At 33.8% G+C, this 20,051-nt stretch overlaps 1 protein-coding gene across 1 annotated transcript in view; it reads left to right on the top strand.

The window, feature by feature from the left end:
* The window catches only part of LOC103511954, a gene marked incomplete at its 5' end in the record, with an annotated part of 44,790 nt that overhangs the window by 11,960 nt on the left and 12,779 nt on the right, over positions 1-20,051 (top strand). Inside the window, 4 exons of the mRNA XM_026825565.1 lie at positions 105-261; positions 12,171-12,333; positions 15,405-15,617; positions 17,631-17,744. Of these exons, the coding sequence (XP_026681366.1) occupies positions 105-261; positions 12,171-12,333; positions 15,405-15,617; positions 17,631-17,744 (647 nt within the window). The remainder of the gene's footprint in view (positions 1-104; positions 262-12,170; positions 12,334-15,404; positions 15,618-17,630; positions 17,745-20,051) is intronic.

The following is a 20,051-nucleotide window of genomic DNA, read 5'->3' as shown; positions in this document are numbered from 1 at the left end:
CCCCTCCCCCCTTAAATACGGTCCTGTTACCAAGGGCAACCTCTACCACTCAACCCTGTTGTCTATCATTCAATCTGTTTCATATCTACATCTCTCTGTTTCAGATCTGTACCAACAAGAACCACTGTTTCTGTGACTACGGATGGTCAGGACCAGACTGTTCCATACAAGTGGAAGTGCCCACCAGAATTGTTCCAGTGGATGGTGAAACCACTACCAATAGTTTGGAGAAACAGATGGTCAAGAAGGTGACGCCTTACGGTAAGTTTGGTGCTCTTTGGCTTAAAAATAATAGCTTTGACTTCATGACTTTTTTTATTATTGAGATTTGTGTAAAATTACAACATACTTTTTGGGAAATCTATCAAAACAAAATTGCCCATCAACCATTTCTCCTATAAATTGTTCAGAGACAAAGAACTCTCCCTACCTAACAGCCCAGGTGGTTCAACAGTTCCTCCAGTAGATGTTCAGAATATTCAAAGTCAAAGCAGCAGTGGGTTTTCAGAAAGATACGAGTTGTCATTCTGTGGCGATATCTTTGGATTTTCTGTCAAACTGTTTCTTTAAAATTGTGGAGAGTTCTTCTGGGAATCCTAAATAATGATTTCCTAATAAAAACGATTGATAAGCGATTTTGTTTTGAATTCATGATATTATAGGTACTTTGTTTTCATTTCTTTGTTTGTATCGTCTCCTTGAGACCAGTTGTCCTCCCTCTCCCCCTCCTATTTCCCTCCCAACCACCCCCTTGCCTTCCCTATTTCCCCTACCTCATCCCCCTCTACCTACTCCTATCCCACCCTTCTACATTACTATTAGAACGTGGTCTCATATGCGATTTGAAAATAATTCTACGACTATTCCATCGATTAGCCTGTTGTATGTATATTGAAGAATAAATCATTTCCTTTGAGTCCCTTTTCTACTATCCGTTCAGGTCATGCTCCAGTCACAGTACGTTCAACGAACAATCAAAGGGATTAAGCATACTGTGACTTGAACGGAAGATGTGAACACTCCCTTTAATTCATCACCAGTAAAGCTGACTATGTCCACTCATAGTCGACAGGCCGTCGATCGACGGAATGAATCTATGTTGTCGAGGCAGTGTTGACGGTTCAGTCCAGTCCCAAAATTCGACATCGATCTAAGGCCGGTCAACTATGTGTGGACACAGCTTAAGAATATTTTGACGTGACCCTGTATTGTAGGATACTACAGTTACCACCCTGTATAATTAATATTTCTCAATAGTCTGTTGTAACTTGGAATCGCGTTTTCGCGCGAAAATCCGCAAAATCTCAAAAACCTGACTCGGTGGATGGAGGGATATAGTGTTGCCAGATGAACATCACACATAATCATGTTACCGTGAGAAACAATACAAAAATGTCACAATGGCAACGTCGCATTCCACAATCAACGCAATATTAACATCAGTATGAGTGAAGGGGGATGAGAAAACATCGCTGTTAGTGGTAAGTGATTTGAGTCTCTTCTTCTTCTTGTTCTTCTTCTTCTTCTTCTCCTCCTCCTCCTCCTCCTTCTTCTTCTCCTCCTCCTCCTTCTTCTTCTCCTCCTCCTCCTTCTTCTTCTCCTCCTCCTTCTTCTCCTTCTCCTCCTCCTCCTCCTTCTCCTTCTTCTCCTCCTCCTCCTTCTTTCTCGTGGTAGGTAGATAGCTATTTTTCATAAAAATACATAATAATGATAATAATACCTACTCAACTATGATCACTAAATCTACACAAGCTGCGCTGTAGAAATAGAAATGATGACATTCTGCTCTGAAGTTTACAAAAACCTGTGTACCTACATCTTATTTGTGAATAACAAATTGAGTTATCAGTATGATCCTTCTGGCAACTGATTCTTAAGGACATTCCTTATTATAAAAGTCGTTCTACCCATAAAGGAGCAGGGTCAGACAAGGAAGGGCAATATCTAAATCATCGCTTTTCTCTCTGTCCAGATCTGTGTGAATCAAACCTGTACCAGCGTGTTTCCCTACATGGATCAGGGGAGATGTCCAAGTAATAACGAAGATGTGTGCTCCAGCCGAGGGGTAAGTATTCAGATAACTCTATTGATATTCAGATAACTCTATTGATATGTAACTCTATTGATATTCAGATACATAACTCTATTGATATTCAGATACATAACTCTATTGATATTCAGATACATAACTCTATTGATATGTAACTCTATTGATATTCAGATACATAACTCTATTGATATTCAGATAACTCTATTGATATTCAGATAACTCTATTGATATTCAGATAACTATATTGATATTCAGATAGCTCTATTGATATTCAGATACATAACTCTATTGATATATTCAGGTAACTATATTGATATTCAGATAACTATATTGATATTCAGATAACTCTATTGATATTCAGATAGCTCTATTGATATTCAGATACATAACTCTATTGATATTCAGATAACTATATTGATATTCAGATACATAACTCTATTGATATATTCAGATAACTATATTGATATTCAGATACATAACTAGGTATATTGATATTCAGATACATAACTCTATTGATATTCAGATACATAACTCTATTGACATAGGTATTCAGATAAATCGATACTTGTGTATGATATTCAGAGAACAAATTTCATCAAAATCTGATAAACCGTTCGAGAGTTGTAGTGAAAAAATTCTAAAATTTCTGAGTTAAAATTTTCATTGTATCAGGTTAATCCCATCAGCTTGAAGGAAACATTTTTATCAATATTATAGGTATTAGTACAGGCCTCTTTCTTAAAAAGAGGATTTATACTAGAGTCCACCGATGAAAGGAACTTGTAAGAAATGAAAAAATATAAAAAAACACAACAATCTAAAAAAGTATAAAGAAAAGAAAAAACACAATAACTAATAAATCATAAAGCGTGAAGATCCCTTCTCATATAAATCATGTGATTCCCAATGAACCATTCGTACAGGAGGGAGCAAGGAGTGTAGGGAGCTGAAGCATCAGATAATTCAATTATTTGCAGCTTGTTTTCCTCGGCGGTTGAAATTTATGACCTTTAGCGGAAAATTTGTTGTTATTATTTTAGACATAGAAAAAAAAAATAAGTGTAGAGTTTGCGTTGTATAGGCGAACGTGGAGAATAAGGTACATAATAAATAGTTGAAAATAGTGGGTGACCTATTTGAGGAAATAAATCTAAACCTAAATGTTTGTATAATTGAAGAAAAGAAAATGGTCAATTACTGTATCCAGGTTCGACCGCATTATAATACGATGTAGGGGAACATGGGGTAAGATGGGGTAGCTTGACTTTGGCGACCTATATCTCAGAGAAATTAGAACTCATGTTATTGAAATATGTTTTAAACGAGGTAATTTAGTTTACTTCAAAATGATGTACTTGTATCTGAAAGGCAAGTTAGTGCATACACAAGTCAACATTATGTAGAAAAGAGGATCAAAATAATTGAAATTTTTAGAAATGTAGGTAACACATTCCTACAAATGTACATTTTTCCTGTACATTTTTCCCAATTAAATATTATAAATTATATGGTGCCTGTATAGCCTTAAGGAAGAAAAAATACCTAATATGTATGTACCTAGAGATTTGGGACGGAGTAACATTAAATTTAGAGATTTAGACACAATGAAAATGAGTAACAATTGAATTCCTACCACAAAATTATTATTTTGGTCCCTTCACTTCAAGTTCTCTTCTGAAGAGGCATAATGGAATGTCTAAATTCTGACGGTTATGGGTAAGGTTTGCATTTTAAATGAAGTCAGGCAAAATATTATCACGAAAAATTCAACTTCGAAAATTTATGTAAAAGAATAAAATATGTAAAATGGCATACTGTGACTTGAACGGAAGATGTGAACACTCCCTTTAATTCATCACCAGTAAAGCTGACTATGTCCACTCATAGTCGACAGGCCGTCGATCGACGGAATGAATCTATGTTGTCGAGGCAGTGTTGACGGTTCAGTCCAGTCCCAAAAGTCGACATCGATCTAAGTCCGGTCAACTATGTGTGGACAAAGCTTAAGAATATTTTGACGTGATGTAAAATGTAGAAAATCAGTTATTCAAATTTTATTCAAATGATGAGCAAATTTCAAAAGTTATTTTTTCACCTAGCACTTTCTCTTGTCAAGAAGAAAATTAGGTGATGGACGACAAAATGGAGTTGAAATAAAATTATTAGAACTCATGTTATTGAAATATGTTTTAAACGAGGTAATTTAGTTTACTTCAAAATGATGTACTTGTATCTGAAAGGCAAGTTAGCGCATACACAAGTCAACATTATGTAGAAAAGAGGATCAAAATAATTGAAATTTGTAGAAATGTAGGTAATAAATGTACATTTTTCCTGTACATTTTTCCCAATTAAATATTATAAATTATATGGTGCCTGTATGGCCTTAAGGAAGAAAAAATACCTAATATGTATGTGCCTATACCTAGAGATTTGGGACGGAGTAACATAAAATTTAGACACAATGAAAATGAGTAACAATTGAATTCCTACCACAAAATTATTATTTTGGTCCCTTCACTTCAAGTTCTCTTCTGAAGAGGCATAATGGAATGTCTAAATTCTGACGGTTATGGGTAAGGTTTGCATTTTAAATCAAGTCAGGCAGAATATTATCACGAAAAATTCAACTTCGAAAATTTATGTAAAAGAATAAAATATGTAAAATAGACAGGCCTTCGATCGACGGAATGAATCTATGTTGTCGAGGCAGTGTTGACGGTTCAGTCCAGTCCCAAAAGTCGACATCGATCTAAGGCCGGTCAACTATGTGTGGACACAGCTTAAGAATATTTTGACGTCCATTACTGTGACTTGAACGGAAGATGTGAACACTCCCTTTAATTCATCACCAGTAAAGCTGACTATGTCCACACATAGTCGACAGGCCTTCGATCGACGGAATGAATCTATGTTGTCGAGGCAGTGTTGACGGTTCAGTCCAGTCCCAAAATTCGACATCGATCTAAGGCCGGTCAACTATGTGTGGACACAGCTTAAGAATATTTTGACGTGACCCTGTATTGTAGGATACTAGAGTTACCACCCTGTATAATTAATATTTCTCAATAGTCTGTTGTAACTTGGAATCGCGTTTTCGCGCGAAAATCCGCAAAATCTCAAAAACCTGACTCGGTGAATGGGGGGGATATAGTGGTGCCAGATGAACATCACACATAATCATGTTACCGTGAGAAACAATACAAAAATGTCACAATGGCAACGTCGCATTCCAAGTTGCAGAAAACTGGCTTGGTGAACACTGTTTATGTCTGAATTTTACGGTCCTTCTTATCAAGTACGGATTTACCTGATGCGAGGGTACGGATAACAGTCCCGTCCTTCTTACAATACCGTCCAGTGAACACTGTTTATGTCTGAATTTTACGGTCCTTCTTATTAAGTACGGATTTACCTGATGCGAGGGTACGGATAACAGTCCCGTCCTCCCGTCCTTCTTACAATACCGTCCGGTGAACACTGTTTATGTCTGAATTTTACGGTCCTTCTTATTAAGTACGGATTTACCTGATGCGAGGGTACGGATAACAGTCCCGTCCTTCTTACAATACCGTCCGTACCCCGTATCATATTACCGTACGCCGTATCATATTACTTTACGTTAGAACTGTCCAATGTGAAACCCCATGGACACTTTGTGAAGCTCATGATTCTTGTGAGGTTTTGTAAATCCTTAGGTATACCATTCTATTTGCAAGAAAAAAGAAAAAAAAAATCTTTACGTTAGAACTGTCCAATGTGAAACCCCATGGACACTTTGTGAAGCTCATGATTCTTGTGAAGTTTTGTAAATCCTTAGGTATATGTACCATTCTATTTGCAAAAAAAAAGAAGAAAAAAAAAATCAAGTTCATTCTTTCCTAATTGTTTTGGAGTTTTAAAGCAATAAAACTGAAGATAATTCAGTCTTTTTTCAGACCTATGCCATTCAGAAGAAATAAATAAAGCATTGTTTTCTGTGGGCTCTCGGGTTGGACAGTTCTATTACTTTTTACTTTCATCACAATGGGTTCGTGTACCCTCATTTTTTGGAGAAAATATATATTTTGGCATTTTTGTTTAAACTTTTTCCTTTTCTTCAGTTTTTTAAATCTCATTTTCCAACACGAAAACGTGACCTTTATCATGTTATCTTAACTTGATATCGTTTTAATCGTCTGATATTATACAGGGTGGTCCAGAGTTACCTGACGGTTTTGATTTGCCCATAACTTTGTTATAACTTGTCTAGCTTGTTAAAATGAACATCACTGAGTTCCGAACCAAACAAGGTTTTATTACAATGTAGTCGTGGACCCCGCAACATTGAGCTTTCGCTGTGGAGGCATTTGTTAAAAGTAGTAAATTTGTGACGAGTGCACAGATGAAGTTTCGCAACCATTTTGATTTTCCACCCTCCTCACCCGATCTTAGCTCGTGCGAATTTTTTCATGGAAATATGTTAAAAACAAGGAGTATATTTATTAGACAAGGATTCTGGATGAGTTAACGGGTGCTTTTTATCGAGAAACTCGTGCTATAGCCCAAAAAATGCTGGAGACTGTAAAATGTTTTTGCACACAGATTGAATGTATTCAAAATTAGGGCGATTTTTCGGTTAGCGTTGTTTTCCACACCTGGTCACCATCACAAACAAAATACCCAAAAAAGTAAACCTCATTTTGTTATCTTTCATTTAAAATAAATATCACTCTTTTATCTTGAAAATTGAACGTGTAGCATCATTTTAAAAACCGTCAGGTAACTATGGACCACCCTGTATTAAAGTCTGATATTTTTATTATTTTTTGTAAAATAGGTAACTTTTACCTAACAGAGCTAAACGAGTGCTTTTACCTACAAACATAACATTTTAGTGGTTCAGTGAATCACAGAACTTAAATGGACTTTTCAGTCTTATCCTAATGGCATTATAAATGAGAATTCAAACAGAAAAACGGGGTGTCTGAGGCCCGATCTTTACGTTAGAACTGTCCAATGTGAAACCCCATGGACACTTTGTGAAGCTCATGATTCTTGTGAAGTTTTGTAAATCCTTAGGTATATCATTCTATTTGCAAGAAAAAAGAAAAAAAAATCAACTTCATTCTTTCCTAATTGTTTTGAAGTTTTAAAGCAATAAAACTGAAGATAATAAATTCAGTCTTTTTTCAGACCTATGCCATTCAGAAGAAATATATAAAGCATTGTTTTCTGTGGGCTCTCGGGTTGGACAGTTCTATTACTTTTTTACAATAAAATACAGGAGATCAGTTTACATAATTGATAAAAAAAGGAAAAATACAATACAATAAAATAAAAAATACAATAAAATAAAAATAAAAACAAGAAGCTAAATGTCTACAAGCTACAATAAAAAGTAATACAGTACTTGAAGTTACCACTACCAACACTACTACCACTACTACTACTATTATTACTACTGCTAATGCTACATAAATAGCCTGTTAATCTGTGCTGTTCATAATTTCTAATAATTTTCTTTCAAATATGTTGTATTGGTCTGAAAGTATACAAAGATGATTGTTTCTATCTATTTCTGATATCTCATTGTAGTTTCTCATTGCTTTATCTATTGGTGACATATAGGCATTGATATTTATATTGAAAGGTCGAAAATTGTCATTCCTTAAATTTATATTTGGAGTGTTAATTTTGACTTTTTCTAGAAGATATGGGCAATTGATTTTGTTGTTTAGCAATTTGCTAAGGAATTGTATACTATGCACTTTTCTTCTTTTACTTAATAAGGTGATATTCGTGGCTTGTGCTAAATCTTTATATGATATTTGCTCTGGGTATACAGGATAGAAACCATTGAATTTATGGAAAAGATATTTTAGAAATTTGTATTGTATTTGTTCTATCCTGCGTTCCCACTTTTTGCTTTCAGGATCCCATATTATTGAGCCATATTCTAATTTGGATCTTATGAGTGATGTAAATAAAAGAACTATAGCATCAATGTCATTCATTAATTTGCAGTGACGTTTAATCATACCGAGAAGCTTGTTACATGATGTTATTAGGTTTTTTATATGTGTAGTGAATGTGAAGTCGGATTGAAATTGGTTGTTAATTGGGGTTCTCCCCCCGGGGATTGCCTCTGGTCTCCTTGTGTTGATTCAGATAAGGGCGGCTCCGACAAATTGAGTACCTTGGTCATGGTCCTCATTCTAGTGGCGGTCGTCAAGGCCGTATTCTTAGGGTTTGCGTTTATTGCCAATTTCCTCAGGTACCCCGTTCTACAATACTCGCGGGGCCCTTCACCCCTCCTTGGACACGTTGAGAACCTCCGCCACTGGTCGATGCTACTTAGCACACGCGTCGGCACTGTCTTTTGTAACTTTTTTTTTTTAACGAAGGAACAGTAGACAATAGGTATTAAATCAATCAATCTCATTAGGTTACTCAAAGTAGGTGAATCTTGTCACATCCAATTCAACTTTTATATGAGTTCAACAGCCGTATTCTTAGGGTTTGCGTTTATTGCCAATTTCCTCAGGTACCCCGTTCTACAATACTCGCGGGGCCCTTCACCCCTCCTTGGACGCGTTGAGAACCTCCGCCACTGGTCGATGCTACTTAGCACACGCGTCGGCACTGTCTTTTGTAACTTTTTTTTTAACGAAGGAATAGTAGACAGTAGGTATTAAATCAATCAATCAATAGGTTACTCAGAATAGGTGAATCTCGTCCCATCCAATTCAACTTTTATATGAGTTCAACATATACGTACATCTAGTTACCATTTTATACACCTATTTACCATTTTACTACCAAAATACGCTATTAGTTCAGTGAATTCTGAAATTTTTGCAATCAAAATCGGACTGACCCTAGGAAATCAATTATAATGAAACAAACAGACATACAGACAAACCAAAAGAAATTTAAGTTTTCAGAAATTCAATTTCTAAAAAAAAACTAAATTTAAATTTTCATGAAAACTGTTTAAATTCTATGAACTAAAATTAAAACTAAATCTTTGAATATAGTCGGCTCGTGCGTGCATGTGGCGGGGGAGATATTCTTAATGTAAAAAGTTGGGGTGGGGCGGCTCTTCCCCTAGGAAATCAATTATAATGAAACAAACAGACATACAGACAAACCAAAAGAAATTTAAGTTTTCAGAAATTCAATTTCTAAAAAAACTAAATTTAAATTTTCATGAATAAATTCTATGAACTAAAATTAAAACTAAATCTTTGAATATAGTCGGCTCGTGCGTGCATGTGGCGGGGGAGATATTCTCAATGTAAAAAGTTGGGGTGGGGCGGCTCTTGTGCTCTGGTGTGGCCTTTATATTTCTCTTAATATAATATCTGTGTGTATGTAAATATAATCATTATCTCGCGAGTGTGTGGCGTGTGTTGTAATGTGCTGCTTACTGCTCAATACTTCTGCGGCTTTTGCATATTTTTTTTTTATGCTATGGTAAATTAACCAAACACAAACTAAAATTTATTTTAATAATTCTACGGGTCGAGGGCATTTTTTACAACAGAACCATGAATACCCATAATGAAACCAGTAGGCACACAAGCGTAAATTAACCAAACACAAACTAAAATTTATTTTAATAATTCTACGGGTCGAGGGCATTTTTTACAACAGAACCATGAATACCCATAACCCATAATGAAATCAGTAGGCACACAAGTTAGTAAAATTCAATAGTTTATTCAAACTATTGATCCTAGAGGAAGAAAATGGCCGTGAAAGCAGTAGGTTTGTATCAGGCTAATCCCATCAGCTTGAAGGAAACATTTTTATCAATATTATAGGTATTAGTACAGGCCTCTTTCTTAAAAAGAGGATTCATACTGGAGTCCACCGATGAAAGGAACTTGTAAGAAATGAAAAAATATAATTAGTTTTAAACTTTGCATTAGGCAAAATATTGTTTCTTTTTTAAACGTAGACCTCCCTCATTTTCAAATAGTTTCCTCAACGTTTTTACTTTCTATTACCCTTTTTTTATATTTTCCAAATTTTCTATTCCTATTTTTTTTTACTTCGGGACTTATAATTTATTATATTATTATGAGTCCTATGAGGTATTGCATGAAGATTTGTGCCAAAGGTTAGATTGAATGAATATTACTCAAATCTTCCCCAGACTCCAAATTCTACCTATCTACCTGAAGATCCTACTTTCTACCAAAAGGTGCAATCTACTCACTGAATTAAATCATCCACACACGTACAGACATACCTTCAATAATATCTAAACTTACCACAAACTCAAATCTTACAATACCTACACTATAGAAACTGCTTAGTTTTTTACCTCATGGTTAGTTCAGTACCTATTACACACATTTGGTTAGTTTTTATCTCATGGTTAGTTCAGTATTACACACATTTGGTTAGTTTTTATCTCATGGTTAGTTAACCTGTTTTATTACACACACTTGGTTAACCCGTACAAACACTCCCGCTGTAGAACTGCGGCATTTTCCACCTTGAATTTGACGTACCTATCTTCTATTGCCGCTGACTAAGGTTAATGTTTGTCAGGATGAATTGTAAACACGTTAGCTTCCGTAGCCCGGAAATGTGTATGAACCTTGAGAGAAGAAAACGTGTATACGCACCTTTTATAGGGACAATTGCGAGCACATAATTGAAATGATGTACTTGTATCTGAAAGGCAAGTTAGCGCATACACAAGTCAACATTATGTAGAAAAGAGGATCAAAATAATTGAAATTTGTAGAAATGTAGGTAATAAATGTACATTTTTCCTGTACATTTTTCCCAATTAAATATTATAAATTATATGGTGCCTGTATGGCCTTAAGGAAGAAAAAATACCTAATATGTATGTGCCTATACCTAGAGATTTGGGACGGAGTAACATAAAATTTAGACACAATGAAAATGAGTAACAATTGAATTCCTACCACAAAATTATTATTTTGGTCCCTTCACTTCAAGTTCTCTTCTGAAGAGGCATAATGGAATGTCTAAATTCTGACGGTTATGGGTAAGGTTTGCATTTTAAATCAAGTCAGGCAGAATATTATCACGAAAAATTCAACTTCGAAAATTTATGTAAAAGAATAAAATATGTAAAATATAGAAAATCAGTTATTCAAATTTTATTCAAATGATGAGCAAATTTCAAAAGTTATTTTTTCACCTAGCACTTTCTCTTGTCAAGAAGAAAATTAGGTGATGGACGACAAAATGGAGTTGAAATAAAATTTAGAACAGTAGGTACATGTCATTGCAATGTAACTTTTATTATGACTTATGAACTTATTTTGTAGATGAGGTTTGATCTCTCATTTTTTAATTATTATTAATTAAAAATGAATCAATTAAATAATTTTAGGACCGGTATTGAGCAGTGATCAGCATTTTTGTAAAAAACTAAAACTTGAAGTTTGTCACATTTTGTTTGTTTTTCATCCGAACAGATTTGTTAGTTTATTTATTTATTTTTTTACAAACAACAAGAATCATTTGGAATATTTGTTCTGTACATGAATTTGTTTTTTCTTTGTTTCTTTTTCGCATGTTATTGCATCTCTTTGGATCTACAACTTTGCGGACATAAAATAAACAAAATTCTCAAAATACCGTATGTGATTTTAAACTATTACTATTTACCAAATAATTAAATAAAAAATAATCTAACTAATCCCCGTATTCTCTGGTTCCTTATTTTTTTCTTTTCTTTTTGTGAAAATAATACCTCCTCTCTTATTTCTTTAAAAATGATAATTCTTTCTCTCCTTCCTAATGGCATATTTTGTACCAAACTTTTATTTCTCTCGTTTTCATTTCTCGTCTTTTTTCCTTTTCATTAATAATATTATTTTTTCTGTTGTAATTATTTCTTTGTTTTAAATTTTTAATTTCACAATGATAATTCTTTCTCTCCTTCCTAATGGCATATTTTGTACCAAACTTTTATTTCTCTCGTTTTCATTTCTCGTCTTTTTTCCTTTTAATTAATAATATTATTTTTTCTGTTGTAATTATTTTCTTGTTTTAAATTTTTAATTTCATTCTTGTATCTGTGTTGTCGTGTACCTTTATGTTTTCTTCTGTTCAACAATTTGTTCTCCTGGATTGAATCTTGTAGTGAATGAGTATAGCACTAACACAATCATGCTAGTGTTTTCTCTCATGATGATAGTGGGTGGTATTTTTATCTTATTCGCTACCATGGCGTTGTGCTATAGGTCAGTTGTAGTTCACAAAACACTCGTCCCATGTCTAAGGTTAGTTTGCCAGCACTCGCAGTAATTTTCAAACCAAAATCAAGACGAAACCTACCCAATGTCTTCAAACTTGATTCTGTCAATCAAGATATCTCCCCAAACCATAATACTGACAGTTTGTACAGATGTAATGTGTACAGTTCTGGTAGAGTAGATATTAGATGTAGAAACTTTTCCTCTAGAACATTTTTAAGTTTTTAGTTTAAAGTGCTAAGAGTTTTCATGAAGAGTCAGTCAGCACCTATACACATTGTTGTCAGTAGCAGAAGACATGCTTTGTACTCCAGGGTCTGTGTTTGAGGTCAAAGATATGGTTTATAACCCAAGTCTCCTTCATTCAGACACAAAGAAATATAAAATTTCAAAGGAGATTCATCCAAGGCTTCCTAGATAGGGATTCAATCATTTTTCCAATTCTATTTTAAACACAAAACTTTTTACTCTGCATTAGATTCTTGTGTTTCACATTTTCTCTTAACTTTCGTTTCCTATGTTATACTATATTGTATATTTTAACAACACTTGTGTGACCATAGGTGCCCCAGGGGTGGCCATAGGTGATACATTCCGGTTTTTTGGCAAACAAATGAGCATAAATGAAAAAAGGCTGTTCCAATATAAAAAAAATAAAATCGTCCATTACAACAACTAAATGAAGGATGTAGGGTAGCCATCTGAACTCTGTAGCTATAACGGTCTAGCAGGTACGATTTTTTTAACATGCAAAAAATCCTTAACCTGACCATAGGTGCTACACTCACCCTACTTGGAAATCCTGACCATTTACCTACCAGTTAGAACAGGCACTCTTAGATTTATTTCAGTTCTTTATTAAATCTTTAGTCTCATTAAATAAAAATCTCTTTAATTATATTTTTTTATTTTTACTCTTCTTTATTTATTATTAATTTCGCTCTTGATTTATTTGAATTCGTTTTCTTTACAGAATAATCAACCTCTTCTTTCTTTTCTATGATTTCATTTTTATCGTCTGACGTAAATTCTTTACTATTCAATAGTTTCTTATTTTCCTTGAATTCTTTTATTCTTAATTAATTTCGCTCTTGATTTATTTGAATTCGTTTTCTTTACAGAATAATCAACCTCTTCTTTCTTTTCTATGATTTCATTTTTATCGTCTGACGTAAATTCTTTACTATTCAATAGTTTCTTATTTTCCTTGAATTCTTTAACATTATTTTTATTCTTATCAATACCTTCACACAATATTACTATCAATTTTATTTCATAATCAAATATACAGGATGTCCCTTATCAAACTTGGATATCATACGGGGTGTCATAGAAATGTTCCTACCGAACCGAAAGGAAAAACAACTCAAACCGTTTGTCCACTTTGATATTTCTATATTTCCAGAAGGGACATCCTGATATTTGATTTCACTAGTAAGACACATGATACCTTCACACAATATTACTATCAATTTTATTTCATAATCAAATATACAGGATGTCCCTTATCAAACTTGGATATCATACGGGGTGTTATAGAAATGTTCCTACCGAACCGAAAGGAAAAACAACTCAAACCGTTTGTCCACTTTGATATTTCTATATTTCCAGAAAGGACATCCTGATATTTGATTTCACTAGTAAGACACATAAACCTTACTTACCCATAAACCTTATGTTTCCTTGTGTCCCAATGGGTTTTTTCAGAAAGGACATCCTGATATTTGATTTCACTAGTAAGACACATAAACCTTACTTACCCATAAACCTTATGTTTCCTTGTGTCCCAATGGACTAAACCAAATCCCATGTTTAAATTTACCAAAATCCCAAAGGTCCAGAATCTAGAGAGATGTGAACTCTTCTGTGATGAAATTTGTGTCTTCTGTCTCTTTGTGTTTTGTGTTCATCACTTTTCAATGTCCAGAATCTAGAGAGATGTGAACTCTTCTGTGATGAAATTTGTGTCTTCTGTCTATTTGTGTTTTGTGTTCATCACTTTTCAATATGTATCTACCGTTACCCAAATATTCTAACTTTCTGCACTCTTTCACATTATATTTTGAATTACTTTCTAATATTTCTATCTATCTAACTGTTTTCACTTTCTTTCTATCTGTCTAAATATTTTGAATTACTCTATGATATCTGTCAAATGTGTAGATTTAAATCTACCTCTTCTAATCCTTGTTCATTATTGCATGGCTTATTTTGAATTACTCTATGATATCTGTCAAATGTGTAGATTTAAATCTACCTCTTCTAATCCTTGTTCATTATTGCATGGCTTTTTTTAATGTAGCTTTAGATGTTTTCTTTTTGTTGCAAATACATTCTCATAATCTCATAAGGCCCGGGATAACAATCTGAATTGAGGAATTACTTTCAAGTTAAACTAATTGGATGAAGCAATGGACTTTAGCCTATCAGAAAATAAAATTTAGAACAGTAGGTACATGTCATTGCAATGTAACTTTTATTATGACTTATGAACTTATTTTGTAGATGAGGTTTGATCTCTCATTTTTTAATTATTATTAATTAAAAATGAATCAATTAAATAATTTTAGGACCGGTATTGAGCAGTGATCAGCATTTTTGTAAAAAACTAAAACTTGAAGTTTGTCACATTTTGTTTGTTTTTCATCCGAACAGATTTGTTTGTTTATTTTTTTATTTATTTTTTTTACAAACAACAAGAATCATTTGGAATATTTGTTCTGTACATGAATTTGTTTTTTCTTTGTTTCTTTTTCGCATGTTATTGCATCTCTTTGGATCTACAACTTTGCGGACATAAAATAAACAAAATTCTCAAAATACCGTATGTGATTTTAAACTATTACTATTTACCAAATAATTAAATAAAAAATAATCTAACTAATCCCCGTATTCTCTGGTTCCTTATTTTTTTATTTATTTTTTTTCTTTTCTTTTTGTGAAAATAATACCTCCTCTCTTATTTCTTTAAAAATGATAATTCTTTCTCTCCTTCCTAATGGCATATTTTGTACCAAACTTTTATTTCTCTCGTTTTCATTTCTCGTCTTTTTTCCTTTTAATTAATAATATTATTTTTTCTGTTGTAATTATTTTCTTGTTTTAAATTTTTAATTTCATTCTTGTATCTGTGTTGTCGTGTACCTTTATGTTTTCTTCTGTTCAACAATTTGTTCTCCTGGATTGAATCTTGTAGTGAATGAGTATAGCACTAACACAATCATGCTAGTGTTTTCTCTCATGATGATAGTGGGTGGTATTTTTATCTTATTCGCTACCATGGCGTTGTGCTATAGGTCAGTTGTAGTTCACAAAACACTCGTCCCATGTCTAAGGTTAGTTTGCCAGCACTCGCAGTAATTTTCAAACCAAAATCAAGACGAAACCTACCCAATGTCTTCAAACTTGATTCTGTCAATCAAGATATCTCCCCAAACCATAATACTGACAGTTTGTACAGATGTAATGTGTACAGTTCTGGTAGAGTAGATATTAGATGTAGAAACTTTTCCTCTAGAACATTTTTAAGTTTTTAGTTTAAAGTGCTAAGAGTTTTCATGAAGAGTCAGTCAGCACCTATACACATTGTTGTCAGTAGCAGAAGACATGCTCTGTACTCCAGGGTCTGTGTTTGAGGTCAAAGATATGGTTTATAACCCAAGTCTCCTTCATTCAGACACAAAGAAATATAAAATTTCAAAGGAGATTCATCCAAGGCTTCCTAGATAAGGATTCAATCATTTTTCCAATTCTACCTATTTAAACACAAAACTTTTTATGTAGATATTAAATTTGGTGTCTTTGTATCTTCATAAACTGATTGAAAATGATTTGCAAAAGCTTCTGCTATTATTTGTTCGTCTTCACAAATTTTATTTGAGATTTGAAATGAAAAATACCTGTATTATAGTTTGTCTATACCTGTATAAACTTTTTATTCTGCATTAGATTCTTGTGTTTCACATTTTCTCTTAACTTTCGTTTCCTATGTTATACTATATTGTATATTTGTCTATGGCGTATGGTACAGGTGGGCCAATAAATGGTACGTTTTTTAGGTGGGCGAATAAATGGTACACTTACCCTAGTTTGACTATAATCAAGTTTACACCCAGACTGTGGTTCCGGCTATCTTTTTTTTTTTATTATTTTTAATGCACGCACTTTTTGATACATAGGTAAGGTAATGCCATGTTGTACAGAGAACTTTGTATAAAAGGTGATAAAATATTTGTGTAAATACTTTCAAATCAATTTAGCACTAGGATACTAGGAACTTATTGTAGGGGTTATAGTGAAGTTAAGAAATGTAGTGGGTACTTGGATGGGAGACTGTCTGAGGTACTTCACATGCTGCGAGGTATTGAGGGATGATTCGTGAGGAGAATTGAGGAGCTGCTACGAATTCTGGCCAAAAATAAGAGGAGGTCTGACAATATCTGGTACTAAACTTGGTGCCTTTTGCTTTCGCAGTTGACAGGGTTTCAGCTCCTCTCTTGAGCCATTGTATAAAATATAAAAGCTAGAAATGTTTGAATTAGAGATGAAATGCAGTTTCCATAGCTTCCTCCATAGAACATTCTTCTGCTTCTACAGCCATTATGTGTCTGGCACTATTGGCTGCCTGTATTTAGAACGAAATATACAAGTCTTAATTAAAACTCAACCATTCATAAACAAATTTCTCCTTACTGGGGGATTTACCTGCTGTAAAGTTTTCTTCAGTGTTCTAAAAATATAATTTTACTAATCGGAAAATGCTTTTGTTTTTCTCCATTTCTCCTTGACTTTTCCTTCTTTTCTAATGGAAATTTCTCTCCCCTCTCCTCTTTCTCCATGCTCGCGAATTCCTTTCTTCTCGTCTCTGTTTAGGCCGAGGACTCATCAGCCAATCCCATACCAGTCTGCACGACAGATCCCCAGCCGGGTCTCTGCAGAGATTACATCATCGGTCTTCCCGAACCCGGGTCGACGTAGGTAAGTACTACCCGCCTCTCACGGTCAGAACGTCTGACAGACCGCGCTCTCATAGACCTGAGTCTGTCTGAGCGTGATTGGCGGACATAAAGGATATGCGCCTCATATAAAAGAAAGAAGAGGAACTAAATAATGCGAAGTAAAACTGAGAATTTCAGAATTCTTCTGATGCGTCGTTGCAATGCGATGGTACAATCCACTTACCTTGTGCTACACCTTCCACGGACACATTCTGAGGAATAAGGAAGCTCAGTAGAGAATGGAAAAATTCCCCGGCTCTTTCATAACTAAATTACTTTCAACCTCACAAAGATTGGTTCTACCAACATCTCTCTTCCTTCCTCCATCTTGAATTTCCTCTCGACCAATAGGAAGGGTCCACCACGTCCTGAGCCATCTCTCTCCAAGAAGGCTTCGGTGAAGAAGTACACCAATCCTGAAGAAGATGCTGCCAGAGAGAGTGCCAACAAGATATTGTCCTTCGGGTAAGTAAGAGAGAGACAGAGTGAGAGAGGAGGTCTGACAATATCTGGTACTAAACTTGGTGCCTTTTGCTTTCGCAGTTGACAGGGTTTCAGCTCCTCTCTTGAGCCGCTGTATAAAATATAAAAGCTAGAAATGTTTGAATTAGAGCAAACTTTTTATTCTGCATTAGATTCTTGTGTTTCACATTTTCTCTTAACTTTCGTTTCCTATGTTATACTATATTGTATATTTGTCTACCTGTATTATAGTTTTCTTCTTTCAACATATAATATCTAGAGCATCACTTTCTTTTTCTTCTCTGTATGTTCCATTTACTTTGGAGTTGTACTCACTCAGGAATATCGTATTTCAAGCTTCGTGTTAGATTTCGTTTGTTTCTTATTTCTCCTGTATTGAATTTCGAAAAATTACTATCTAAAAGTTAAACTTGTTCTTCTCAACTTTTCTTCTTTTCTCTTCTCGATTTCTTTCAAGCTGGCGTTTCTCTATTCCATTCTTAGTACTTACTTTACTTTCCATGTCTGGAAGAACCAATCTATCTTACATACTAGATAAAGATACTAGTGCTATTTTTATGGAAACAAATGAGATTTTATTCAATCAAGTTTCTTTAAATCAGAACATTTTTTCCATATTATTGGTCATCTCAGAAGTATTTTTGATAACAATGATTATAATACTTACTATCCCTAATATGATTACCTCTGATGTATAAAGTAATTACACAAAATGGAGAATAGTGGAAAGAAATTTTCAAAAGAAACTTAGGTATATCCCCTCTTGAATTCAAAAAGATTTTTTCAACTTCTGAAAATCTTGGCACTTTTTGTTTAGCTCTAGTACTTTTTATACCTACCAATTAGATTTCCTCTTAACGACTTTAGTTTTAAACTTTGCATTAGGCAAAATATTGTTTCTTTTTTAAACGTAGACCTCCCTCATTTTCAAATAGTTTCCTCAACGTTTTTTTTTTATATTTTCCAAATTTTCTATTCCTTTTTTTTACTTCGGGACTTATAATTTATTATATTATTATGAGTCCTATGAGGTATTGCATGAAAATTTGTGCCAAAGGTTAGATTGAATGAATATTACTCAAATCTTCCCCAGACTCCAAATTCTACCTATCTACCTGAAGATCCTACTTTCTACCAAAAGGTGCAATCTACTCACTGAATTAGATCATCCACACACGTACAAACATACCTTCAATAATATCTAAACTTACCACAATATCTTAACCAAATCTTACAATACCTACACTATAGAAACTGCTTTTTTTTTACCTCATGATTAGTTCAGTTCCTATTACACACATTTGGTTAGTTTTTATCTTATGGTTAGTTCAGTATTACACACATTTGGTTAGTTTTATCTCATGGTTAGTTAACCTGTTTGATTACACACACTTGGTTAATCCCTTTGTTCCTTCAAGTTTGAACAGTGAGTCATTCAAACCGCTTCAAGCTTCTAGATTTCCACAGCACCTTTGTGTTTTTAGTCATATTTCTAGTTTTTAGGTCTCCTTAGATAATTTTCTAGGATATTTGTAACAAATTTGAGATTTCCACAGCACCTTTGTGTTTTTAGTCATATTTCTAGTTTTTAGGTCTCCTTAGATAATTTTCTAGGATATTTGTAACAAATTTTAATCGGAACTAGAAATGTTAGGGCTAGGACTAGTACAGTCGATTTTAAAATCGATCTTCTGATTGGTCCAATGAGAAAATTACTTAGTCCTCAGTTTACAGTCTTGTGTTGACCTTATACAAACTCGGGGTTTGGCAAATTTTGGCCTTTTCTCTGTTTTTTCAACCTCGTATTTTGGATCAATTGATTGGTTTTGTTTCTATGATCTTTGGGATCTTATCAAAGTCTTTTTTGGCTCAGTTTGCAGTTTTTAATTGCTGTTAATTCCTTCAGTATAAAGTTAACATGAGGCTGCACATTCTACAATCACAAAAAGACCTCACCACAAAATTATCCGCAAATATTACGTAGCTTAAACAGACACTTAGGTACAATATCAAAGCAGTTTAACTTAACATCACCTTTAGGTGTAATATTTATAATTTTATATTGATTACTTGGAAATCCTGACCTGACCATTTACCAGTTAGACCAGGCACTCTTAGATAGTTTTTACTCATTTGTTTTCAGTTTATTAAATCTTTAGTCTCATTAAATAAAAATCTCTTTAATTATATTTTTTACTCTTCTTTATTTATTATTAATTTCGACAATCACAAAAAGACCTCACCACAAAATTATCCGCAAATATTACGTAGCTTAAACAGACACTTAGG

Source organism: Diaphorina citri, unplaced genomic scaffold (genome assembly GCF_000475195.1).
Source record: "Diaphorina citri unplaced genomic scaffold, Diaci psyllid genome assembly version 1.1 scaffold773, whole genome shotgun sequence".
NCBI classification, from domain to species: Eukaryota; Metazoa; Arthropoda; class Insecta; order Hemiptera; family Psyllidae; genus Diaphorina; species Diaphorina citri.
This window is presented reverse-complemented; position numbering and strand designations above follow the sequence as displayed.